Raw genomic sequence first — 12,770 nt, forward strand, 5'->3', positions numbered from 1 at the left:
TGAAGTGAAGTGATGCGAAGTGAAAGTCGCTCAGTCGTGTCCGACTCTTTGCAACCTCATGGACTATACAGTCCATGGCATTCTCCACGCCAGAATACTGGAGTGGATAGCTGTTCCCTTCTCCAAGGGATCTTCCCAACCTAGGGATCCAACCCAGGTCTCCGGCATTGCAGGCAGATTCTTTACCAGCTTAGCCACAAGGGAAGCCCAAGAATACTGGAGTGGGTAGCCTATCCCTTCTCCAGAGGATCTTCCCGACACAGGAATTGAACTGGGGTCTCCTACATTGCAGGCGGATTCTTCACCAACTGAGCTATCAGGGAAGCCCAAACTGTGCACTTAAAAATGGCTACAGTGGTAAATTTTGTTCTGTAGGCAGTCACTTGAGTCGTGTCCAACTCTTTGTGACCCCGTGGACTGTAGCCCGCCTGGCTCCTCTGTCCATGGGATTCTCCAAGCAAGAATACTGGAGTTGAGTTGCCATGCCCTCCTCCAGGGATCTTCCCAACCTAGGGATCAAACCCACATCTCTTGCATTGCAGCCACATTGTTTATCACTGAGTGACCCAGGAAGCCCCTTATTCTGTATATTTTATGGCAACTTTTAAAGGGCCAACACTATCTTTAAGAAAGATTTACATACTCTAATTAAATTCAAAAACATGAAGATTCTTGGGGCTTCCCTGGTGAATCAGTGGTAAAGAGTCCTTCCCCCTGCCAAGGCAGGGGACATGGGTTCAATTCTTGGTCTGCAAGGATCCCACGTGCCATGGAGCAACTAAGCCCGTGGGCCACAACTACTGAGCCTGCGCTCTAGAGCCTGGGAGCCGCAACTACTGAGCCCACCACGTCCCACAGCCACCGAAGCCCGCAAGCTCTAGAGCCTGTGCTCTGCAACAAGAGAGGCCACCGCAACGGGAAGCTCGAGCACCACCGCTAGAGAGTAGCCCCGGCTGGCCACAACCGGAGAAAGCCCCCCACAGCAAAAAAAAAGACACAGCGCAGTCAAAAACAGACAAATAAATAATTTTAAAACATGGCGATTCTTAAAAAGGTTAGCACTCAGCTATCTGGCAAACCGCAGTTCCCAAATGCCTCTTCTCCGATGGCTCCTTGCCACAGAGGGTGACCTGTAGAGAGCTCTGTCTTCTTTATGTGCTTGAATCACAGTTCTTCACATGTATGTAAGTTACTCACTCATTCGCTCAGTATTCACTGGGTACCCACTATGCCCCCTACCTCTGGTCCAGTCTGCTCATTAACTGTGATGAGCTACACGTAGGCCAGGCTTGGGTGTGGGTTTATCTGGCAAAGCCCGGAGTGTCCAGTAACCCTGCGAGATGAGACGGCTGGGCTGTCAGCAACTAAACGGCACATATGAGCACCAGCTCAAAAAGGAGCTGGAGACCTCACTGAGAAGGTAAGACATAAAAACACGAGAGATCAGAGATAGGTCACTGCAGGCTGTCATGCCAACTGAGTGGCACAGAGAGGAAGTTTTAGAAAGATGGGACAGGCTACAAAATGTGAAAGCAGAAAGTCATGCTCCTTCAGTTTAGGAAACGGAGGTTCGGAGAAGCAAAAGCAGTCTGTCCAGGGTCACATGGCCAGGATGGGTGACACTGCCAAGACTTGCCCCCCTTACTCAGCTCAACCTGTGCACCCTGTACCCTGCTGCTTAGAGTATGATGCCTTCAGTAGGGGCAGGGGGCCAGGCTCAGTGCCAGCATGAGCAATCCTGGGGTCCCACCCACCTCTGACTCCACCCTGGGGTCCCCGCCTTGACAGTACATCCTGGGCTCTATGTTCGGCATCCTTGCCTCAATAATTTATGCTTTAAGTCGATGACAGCACTTTCCAGAAAAAGAAATTATGCCTGGATGAGGAGAAAGAACAAATCCAGGCCAAGAGTATTTTCTTCAGTAGGATTGTGCCTTGAATTCCCACCCCCCACCCCCCGGTTTAATTGGATGACATCAAATTCCTTTGAAAAATAGATTTCTTATTAGATTTGCAAACAGCCCACATCCATCAACTGCCCATTAAATGTAAATGGCTGTACTCTGAGCTCGAGATGGTTAACGCTCTGAAGATCCTCAGGCTCCTAACAACCAAGCCCTGATTTTAAACCCCATTTCTCTGCTTCCTGATCCCACGGAATGCTCCAGAGAGCCACTGAGCGCTCACTTTCCGTTAGCAGCTGTCTGCCATAATCGCCAGCGTGCACACATCAGGGCAGGAGTGGCTCTCAGAGGGATCTCTGCAGTGGAGGGCTGGGTTTGCAGCAAAGACAATGGAAAAAGTAATGACGAGGCAGGATGTTGGGAGAAGGGCTGATGAGGACATTGGGTTTTAAGAAACAAATTCCATTTTTCTTGGATGAAAAACTAGGGCACCTGGCTGAAGAGGAAATGGAGCTATCCCTGAATATATATACATGAGTGTTAAGGACTCTGGGCTGGAGACAGGCCTGTCTCCAGGCTAATTTGTGGTGGTCACACTGCTTCCAAATGGTCACTTCCTCTCCACTTATCCTTCTGTTCTTGGCCTCTCTCCTCCCTTGATAACGATGCAAGCACTGCTTGGACCCTTCTTTTATTCCAAGTGCCTCTCCAGGCAGGATGTGGAGGGCGGGACAGAGGGCAAGGGAATCTCAGATGACTGTAAGTGATGTGGAACTTCAAGCCAGTTCCCCTCCACCAATGGCCACGTGCCCAGCTCACTTCCTCCTCCCTCCACTAGCAACACACAGTGAAGCCTGCAACTCCAGCGACTGACTTGGAGCAGATCTAATTTTCCCCCATGGAAGAGGTCTAGGCCCACAGCTGAGTCCCACTGGTGAGTGATTTTTCCCTGGGGGTAGCCAGCCGCTGACACACTCGCCCCGAGAAAAAGGTGTACATAGCACAGGCAGGAGCGGCCGGGCTGGCCTCTCCCACGGACTGCAGGCATGTGTGGTCTGATGGAAAATAGTCTATCTAATTGTTTTCACATTCTGAACCTCCCAGTTAAAATTCCCATCTGATGCCTGAACGTCGCCAGAGTTTGCATCCAGGCAAGGTGGTGGGAATTCTCTTTTGTAAGAGAGGCTCAGTTGCAAAATATGGGCTCTGCCACCTTTAACCACCCAAGGTCTCATATGTAGTAGAATGAGCACGTGAGTCCACATGTGCTGTGGGCAGGCTGTGGCTTATGGATTCAGCTCAGTAGCCCACGGCGCTTTTCAAAAAACGATGTGTGGTCAGCCTTTTAAAAATCCAGTCCTGTGGTGCAGAACACTGCTGCACCTACCACTAGGAAGCAGGGGATGAGGGACTTGCGCCTCAGTGGGAGTTCCAGGGAGTTCTGTGAATCAACAGTTGGGAGAATGGGGACAGCTCAGTGTGCATATGTGTGGCCTAACTTTGGGAATGCTTTTTGATAAAAAATCGCAACTTATGTGCCTTACAAAGGCCACCTTTCTAACAAGATTAATTCGGGTGACAGTTGCTGTTTCTCCAGGATGATAAATCTCAGAGATCCATGTGCTCTTTCATTGATTCACTAAATATTGTGCCACACCAGCATGTGCTGAATACTTGAGGTGTTGAGGATTCACAAGTGAGAAAAAGAAAAGAATCCCTGTCCTTGTAGACCTTCCATTCCAGGGGGTCTCTCAGGGACAGGTCACTTAAAGAGATCCCACTGGAGGTTCATGCTCTAGACCCCCCATAAAGCCCTCTGAGGTGCCAGAGGACACCATCTGAGCCACTCAGCACATCTTTAATATCACCCTGCTGACACCAGGCACCTCTCCAATGCTGCGAGGTTGCCCCAGAGTTTCCTATTTTTTTTTCTTCCTTTATATCAAGGAAAGATACAATGCCCCCCTTCTTAGCGACCCTCAAGTGTCTCATCTTGAGACTTCCCTGGTGGTCCAGAGGCTAAGACTCTGAGCTCCCAATGCAGGGAGCCTGGGTTCCATCCCGGGTAAGGGTACTATATGCGAAATGCCACAACTAAAGATCCCGCATGCTGCAACAAAGATCAAAAATCCGGCGTGCTGCAACTAAGACCCGGCACACTCAAATAAATAAAAGTAAACATTAAATTTAAAAAGTGTCTCATCAGGTAGGACAGGAAGAAACCAGCTCCTTTTCCCTCCAACTCCGGACCCAGCCTTTTCTTTCTCAAAGTCCCAAATACGTGTTGTGAGGGTAAGGAGGTGGGGACATGCGTCCTCATTTCAGATAGGCGAGAGATTCAGCTGGTGCCTCGACTTCACTAAAGGAAACCAGTGGGCAAACCCAGTCTGTGCACTGGCTAAAAATCACCCCCATCACAGGATCAGGCGAGACAAAAGGTAAAATAAGGGGCAGAATGATGTCAGCGAGCACAAATGCTGAGACCAAGCACATCTGCTGGAGATCTGCAGGAAAATGGAAAGCCAACGGGGCCCTCTGTGGAACAAGCCCCTCTTCCACACGCAGCGCAACTTACTTCTACAGGTCTTCTGATCGGGATTCAGGGTAAAGCCTTTCAGGCAGCGGCAGGCATAGGAATCATCTGTGTTAACACACTCGTGCTGGCATCCGTGGTTAGGTGAGGCACAGTAGTCTATCTCTGCAAAGAAAGAAAAATCGTAATGATGAACCCAACTAGAAATCTAGCATAGGAAAACCAAAGGACTCGCAGTCTTAACTTTCCCTAAACAGATACATTCCTATGACCTCAAACACTCAAAACACTCAGGCCATCGAGGGATCTCTCAATGAAGCTATTTCTGTGTTTAGGGATACGGCCTCCCAGGAAGAGGACTTTCTTGACATATTACAAGATGTTTATGCCTTGTGAAGAGGCTTTCCTTGTCCTGGTTCATGTCAGAGCCACCAAAACATAAGCATTGTTTGTTGTGTTGCAGGCTGGGAAGAGGGAGCCTGGCTGAATGTTTTACAGAAGGCATGCAACTGAAACAATGACTTCAAACCACTTAACTGAGTGAAACACTTAGCCAAGCAGTATACGAAATTAAATCCTGGAAAAAAGAAGGCCTGACAGTGAAAGGCATCCTTTGAGGCAAAACACCTCCCTGTTACATTATTGGCCTCATCTGCACTTAAATCATATCAAGATTTCACATCTCTAGGTATACAGTGTGGTTGTTTTAGTCACTAAGTCGTGTCTGACTCTTTGGTGACCTCATGGACTATAGCCCACGAGGTCCTCTGTCCATGGGATTATCCAGGCAAGAATACTGGAGTGGGTTGCTGTTTCCTCCTCCAGGGGATCTTTCTGACCTAGGGATCAAACCCAGGCAGGGAGATTCTTTACCACTGAGCCACCAGCAAAGCCCAAGTACACATTAATTTAAATCAAAATAGAAAAAAGGTCACATGGAATTTTTAACAATGAGATATTATTGTGTAAGTGTTTTGTAGATATGGAATGGGACTCTTCTACTGATGGGTCTGAAACTTGAATGCATTGTCTAAAACTGCTTGAAATAAGTGACCACTAATGGGGTCTTAAGAGAAGTCTTTTTGTTTCAATGAGGGTTTTCATTGTTTCAAGGAACATATGAACTACATATATTATTTTCATAATGAAGCATTTGGTATAAATGAGTTTTCCCAGCCCATACCAAAGGAAACAGAATGAGTGAGAGAAAAGTGCACAGTATTCTCAAAAGGAAAAATATTGAGAGGATGCCAACTCTTCCCAATTTAAAGTCATGGAAAATTTTAAACATTAAAAAAAAAAGAACAGTATAATAAATCCACATGTATATCACTTGGCTTCAAGAGAATCAGTCTACAGCAAACCTTGTTTCCTGGATACTCCTATATCCCGTGCAAAGATGCCATATAACTTGAAGCTAAACTCCAGATGTTATATCATTTTGTCCATAAATATTTCATAATGTATCCTTAAAAGACTGGAACTCTTTAAACATATAACTGCAATACACAATCATCTATAAAGTATTTTTAAAAAACTTTCTTATTTGGAAATGATTTTAAATTTATAAAAGTTTCAAACGTAAAAATACAAGCAGACAGGTAAAAGAAGCACCTATAGACTCTCTATCCAGACTCATCTATTGTTCATATTTACCCCATTTGCTGTATCGTTTGTTCATCTCTGAATTATCTGAGAGTAAGCTATACACTTGTTGCTTAGTAGTTCAGTCGTGCCCAACTCTTTGCGACCCTGTGGACTGTAGCCCGCCAGGGTCCTCTGTCCATGGAATTTTCCAGACAAGAATACTGGAGTGGGTTGCTGTTTCCCTCTCCAAAGCTATACATATTGCCACCCTTTTTCCTTAAACACAGAGTACTTCCTAAGAGTAGGTATCAGTTCAGTTCAGTCACTCAGTCGTGTCCGACTCTGTGACCCATGAACTGCAGCATGCCAGGCCTCCCTGTCCATCACCAACTCCCGGAGTCCACCCAAACCCATGTCCATTGAGTCGGTGATGCCATCCAACCATCTCATCCTCTGTCGTCCCCTTCTCCTCCTACCCTCAATCTTTCCCAGCATCAGGGTCTTTTCCAATGAGTCAGCTCTTCGCATCAGGAGGCCAAAGCATTGGAGTTTCAGCTTCAACATCAGTCCTTCCAATGAACACGCAGCACTGATCTCCTTGAGGATGGACTGGTTGGAGCTCCTTGCAGTCCAAGGGACTCTCAAGAGTCTTCTCCAACACCACAGCTCAAAAGTGTCAATTCTTCAGCGCTCAGCTTTCTTCACAGTCCAACTCTCACATCCATACATGACCACTGGAAAAACCATAGCCTTGACTAGACGGACCTTTGTTGGCAAAGTAATGTCTCTGCTTTTCAATATGCTGTCTGGGTTGGTCATAACTTTCCTTCCAAGGAGTAAGCGTCTTTTCATTTTATGGCTGCAATCACCATCTGCAGTGATTTTGGAGCCCAGAAAAATAAAGTCTGACACTGTTTCCCCTGTTTCCCCATGTATTTGCCAGTGATATAACCACAGTGTAGCCATAACTTCATAAATTTACATTTATACAAGACTTTTATTTAATCTACCATCCACATTTTAGTCTTCTCAGTTGATCTAATAATATTCTTTGTAGTATTTTTTTACCCTCTAGTATAGAATATAGTAAAGGGTCAGAGATTATATTTAATTTCATGTATGCTTAGCCTCCTTTAATCTGGAAACCATGTTGTCTGTTGTAGCCATTTAAATTAAAATGGAATGGAAACAGCCTAAATGCCCATTGACAGATGAATGGATAAAGAAGGGGTGGGGTATACAGGTATATAAATAATGGAATATTATTCAGCCATAAAAAAGAATGAAATAATGCCATTTGCAGCAACATGGATGAACCTAGAGATTATTGCATTAAATGAAGTAAGTCAGAAAGAGAAAGACAAATACCATAGGACAGTATTTATATGTGGAATCTAAAACACAACAGAAATGATCAGATCTGTGAAAGAGAAACACATTCACAGGCATGGCAAACAGACCTGGGGGTGCCAGGGGAGAGGGGAGGTAGGGAGGGAAGGATTGGGAGTTTGGGATTAGTAGATGCAAACTAGTATGTGTAGGATGGATAAACAACAGGTGCAGAGCACAGGGGACTATATTCAATATGCTGTGATAAACCATAGTGGAAAAGAATATGAAGGGCATATACACATATAGCTGAATCACTTGCTATACAGCAGAAATTAAACATAATATTGTAAATCAACTATACTTCAATAAATTTTTTTAAAAAAATTTAAACATTTGATTTTACATTTGGGTTTATTTTCCATTATACTGAAAATATAGGTCAATGGGACATTAACATTACATATACTTATCATTTCATATATTTATATGTGTATATGTATAATTTCAAAGTAAGAATAACAATTCTATTAATGCTAGGACTGCTGGAAACAGTTAAAGCTCTTTTGTTTTTTGGATATCTGCCACTTGGAATGTAACGTCAATATATTCCATGCCCATCACTTAAAATAATTCTCTTGGTGATTATGCCAACAACTTGATTTACAGTTAGGCTCATTTGCTTCAATTTGTGTTTTGTAGGCAATTCTCCAACACCAATTTAGAGCCCTGTAATTTAATTCAGTTCTGACACTAACTACCTATAGTTAACATCCAGTCTCACAAGGTAAAGTGTAAGGTCCCCAACAAGACTGCCCTTACTTCAGACACCAGTTTTCAGGGGTTGCCCAGCCTACCTTCACTTCTGCACAGCCACCTACAATCCTGGGGGTACCCACAACTAGTTCCTCTCAGTAGAACTCAGGAAAGTGCTCTACTTACAGTTACCATAATCAAGACGGTTTTAACTCTTCCTTTCCAATCTAGATTTCATTTCTTTCTTTCTTTTTCACTTCCTTATTACAACGGTTAGAACCTTAGTTGCTCAGTTGTACCTAACTCTTTGTGACCCCATGGACTATACAGTCCATGGAATTCTCCAGGCCAGAATATTGGCAAGGGTAGCCTTTCCCTTCTCCAGGGGATCTTCCCAACCCAGGGATCCAACCCAGGTCTCTGGCACTGCAGGCGGATTCTTTACCAACTGAGCCACAAGAGAAGCCCTCAGAACCTTACAGGCTGTGCTAAATAGAAGTGGTGAGAGTGGGTTTCCTGTTTTATTCCTCATCTAATAAGGAAATCAATCTTTCACCAGTCAGCATGATGTTAGCGGATAATTTTTTCGCTGATGCACTTTATCAGACTGAGGCAGTTCTTTCCAATCCTAGTTTGCTGCGAGTCTTTCTGTTTCTTTTAATCACAAATGAGTGTCAGATCTTGTCTAGAGCTCTTTCTGTATATACTGAATTGGATCATACAGTTTCTGCTTTTTGTATGCTGATATTTTAAATTTCATTAATCAAGCTTTGAATGTTAAATCATCCTTGAATTCCTGGGATAAATCTCAGGAAGTATTATCCTCTTCATATATTGTGGAATTTGCTAAAAACAAAGATCTTTTGCATGTATTTCATGAAGGATTTTTGTGTCATTTTCTTTTCTTATAATGTCCCTTTCTGGGTTTGGTATCATGCAGGCCTTATAGAATAAGTTGAAGAATGATCCTTTCTCTCCCATTTTCTGGAAGAATTTGTATAAAACTGGCATTAGTTCTTCCTCAAATGGGTATAAATTGGTAGAACTTACCAGTTAAGTCAGCTAGCCCTGGAATTTTCTTTGTAGGAAGGTTTATAAGTTCAATTTCTTTTACTAGAGAGAGGCCTATTCAGATGACCTATGTCTTCCTGAGTTCACTTTAGAAGTTTGTGAATCCAACAACATGTAAAAAAGATTATACACCATGACGGAGTTGGATTCATCTCAGAGTCACAAGGATGGCTCAGCACACACAAACCAATCAATATGATACACCACATCAACAAAAGAAAAGTAAAAAATCACATGATCATCTCTGCAGATGCAGAAAAAGCATTTGATGAAATTCAACATTCATTCAGGATTAAAAACTCTTACCAAAGTGATTACAGAGGCTATTTATGACAAACTCGCAGCTGACATAATACTCAACGGTGAAAAGCTGAAAACCTTCCCACTAATATCTGGAACTAGACAAGGATGCCCATTTTCACCACTTCGATTGAACATAGTACTGGAAGTCCTAGCCACAGCTACCAGAAAAGAAAAAGAAATGAAAAGTATCCAAATTGGAAGGGAAGAGGCAAAACTGTCCTTATATGCAGATAACATAATACTATATATTTAAAAACTCCATACAAAAACTAATGGAACTGATAAATTCAGCAAGGTAATAGGATACAAGATTAACATACAGAAACTGGTTTTATTTCTTTACAGTAACAATGAAATGTCAGAAAGGGAAAGGAAAAGGCAATTCCTTTTAAAAAGTTGTCTTCTGGCCTCCACAATTTTTGATGATAAGTCACCAATCATTAAAATTGCTTTTATCACACACAGAAAAAAAACAAAAGCCTCCAGAAAGGAAGGCAGACACCTTGATTTTAGCCTGGAGAGACTATGTTCTACTTCTGACCTATAGAACTATAAGATAATAAATTTGTGCTATTCTAAGATGAAAAAAAAAAAAAGGAATTACATCAAAAAAAGATAAAATACTTAGAATAAACCTGACCAAGGAGGTGGAAGATTCATATGCTGAGAACTATAAAACACTGTTACAGGAAACTGAAGACGACTTAAAGAAATGAAAAAATATCCCATTTCTCTTGGATCAGAAGAATTAATATTGTTAAGATAGCCATACTACTAAAAGCAATTTACAGATTTAATATGATCCCCACCAAATTACTCATATTTTTCACAGAACTAGAACAAATAAACCTAACATTTATATGGAAGATAAAGATTCCTAAGCAATCCTGAGGAAAAAGAACAAAGCAGAAGACATAAGACTTCAGAAAACAACTATAAAGCTACCGTAATCAAAACAGCATGGGGAACTCTCCTGGCGGTCAAGTGGTTAAGACCCTGTGCTCCCAAAGCACGGGGCTTGGGTTCAATCCCTGGTCAGGGAACTAGATGCCACATGACTCAACTAAAGATCCTGCATGCTACAATTAAAGATCCCATACACTGCAACAAAGATTGAAGATCCCATGTGTTACAACTAAGACCCAGCATAGCCAAATAAATTAATTAATTAAAATAAAATATTTCCAAAAATCAGCATGGTATTAGCACAAAAACAGACATATGGGTCAATGGAACAGAATAGATGGCTCAGAAATAAACATGCATGCCTATGGACAAAAGAGGTAAGAATTATACAATGGGAAAAAGACAGTCTCTTCAGCAAGTAGTGTTGGGAACATTGGACAGCCGCACATTCATCAGTGAAGTTAGAACATATCCTTACATGATACACAACAGTAATCTCAAAAATAGCTTCAAGACTTAAATACCAGACAAGACACCACAAAAGTTCTAGAAGACAACACAGGCAAAACATTCTCTGACATAAATCATATCAATGTCAGTCTCCCAAGGCAACAGAAATGAAAGCAAATATGAACAAATGGGACCTAATCAAACTTATAAACTTTTGTACAGCAAAGGAACCATAAACAAAATTAGAAGAAAACCTATGGACTGGGAGAAAAAAATATTTGCAAATGATGCAACCAACAAGGGCTCAATTTCCAAAATATACAAACAGCTCATACAACTCAATAACAAAAAACAAACAACCCAATAAAAAAATTGGCAGAAGACCCAAATAGACATCAGGGGCTTCCTGGGTGGTGCTAGTGGTAAAGAACTCGCCTGCCAATGTAGGAGACATAAGAGATGTAGGTTTGATCCCTAGGTTGGAAAGATTCTCTGGAAGAGGGCACGGCCACCAACTCAGGTATTCTTGCCTGAAGAACCCCATGGACAAGAGTTGGACACTACTGAAGCGACTTAGCACGGATACATGCAGATAGACATTTCTCCAAAGAAGACATACAGATGACCAACATCATTAATTGTTAGACAAATGGAAATCAAAAGTACAATGCAGTACCAGCTCACACTGGCCAGAATGGCCATGGTTAAAAAGCCTACAAATAGCAGATGCTGGAGAGGGTGTGGAGAAAAGGGAATCCTCTTACACTGTTGGTGAGAATGTAAACTGATATGGCCACTATGGAAAACAATATGAAGGTTCCTCAAAAAACTAAAATTAAAGTTGCCATGGGATCCAGCAATCCCACTCCTGGACACACATCCAAATGAAATTATATTTCAAAGAGATACATGCGCTCCAAAGTTCATAGCCAAGACATGGAAACAATCTCCATGTCCATTGACAGATGAATGAATAAAGATACGGTATATATACACACAGTGGAATATTACTTGGCCATAAAAAAGAGTGAAGTAATGCCATTTGCAGTTACATAGAAGGATCTACAGATTATCACACTAAGAAGAGCCAGAAAGAGAAAGATAAAAACCAAGTATCACTTTATATGTGGAATTTTAAGTATGACAAGGGGAACCTATCTGTGAAAAAAAAAGACTCACAGACACAGAGAACAGACTTGTTGCCAAGGGGGAGGGAGTGCAGGGGAGGATGCCTTGGAAGTTTGGGGTTAGCAGATGCAAACTATTGTCGATAGACAGGACACACAACAGGCCCTACTGTATGGCACAGGGAACTATATTCAGTATCGTATAATAAACTAAAATGGAAAAGAAAAAATGAGCAGTTTGGGTCTTTCAAGGAATTTGTCTATTTAATGTAAGTTGCTGAAGTTACTGGCATAAATTTGTTCACTAATTGCTCTTATTATCCTTTCAATGTTTATAGGATCTATAATGATGTCCACTCTCTCATTCCTGATGCTGGAAATCTGTGTCTTCTCTCTTTCCTGCCCCCTGACCAGTCTGGCTACAGATTAATCAATTTTACTAAATCTCAAAAAAACACTTTTTGATTTTACTAGTTTTCTCTGTTGGTTACCCATCATCTATTTCTTTAATTTCAGCTCAGATATTTATTTCCTTTCTTTTGCACATCAATTAATTTATGTGAAAAAGTGTTAACCTCACTATTCATTAACTCATTCACTTATTCATTTAATAAATATTCTCTGAACATCTACCATAGGTCAGGCACTGGAATCAGCAGTGGGCAAAAAGGTACAGTCCTTTTCCTCATAGAGCTAATAGGAGTCACTTATACTTTCTTATGATGGAACAGATTGTTCATTAATCAAATGACACCAATGAATAAACATTTATAAATTGAACATACATAGTTTTATGAAGCAATG

The 12,770-nt window shown here is 42.1% G+C and overlaps 1 protein-coding gene across 2 annotated transcripts in view; it reads right to left on the reverse strand.

The window, feature by feature from the left end:
- MATN2 (matrilin 2) overlaps positions 1-12,770 on the reverse strand; it is a 166,542-nt gene that overhangs the window by 36,503 nt on the left and 117,269 nt on the right. For both annotated transcript variants that reach the window (XM_027973190.2, XM_027973189.2), the window contains exon 7: positions 4,480-4,602. In XM_027973190.2, the coding sequence (XP_027828991.1) occupies positions 4,480-4,602 (123 nt within the window). The remainder of the gene's footprint in view (positions 1-4,479; positions 4,603-12,770) is intronic.

The sequence above is a fragment of the Ovis aries genome, chromosome 9 (assembly GCF_016772045.2).
Source record: "Ovis aries strain OAR_USU_Benz2616 breed Rambouillet chromosome 9, ARS-UI_Ramb_v3.0, whole genome shotgun sequence".
NCBI classification, from domain to species: Eukaryota; Metazoa; Chordata; class Mammalia; order Artiodactyla; family Bovidae; genus Ovis; species Ovis aries.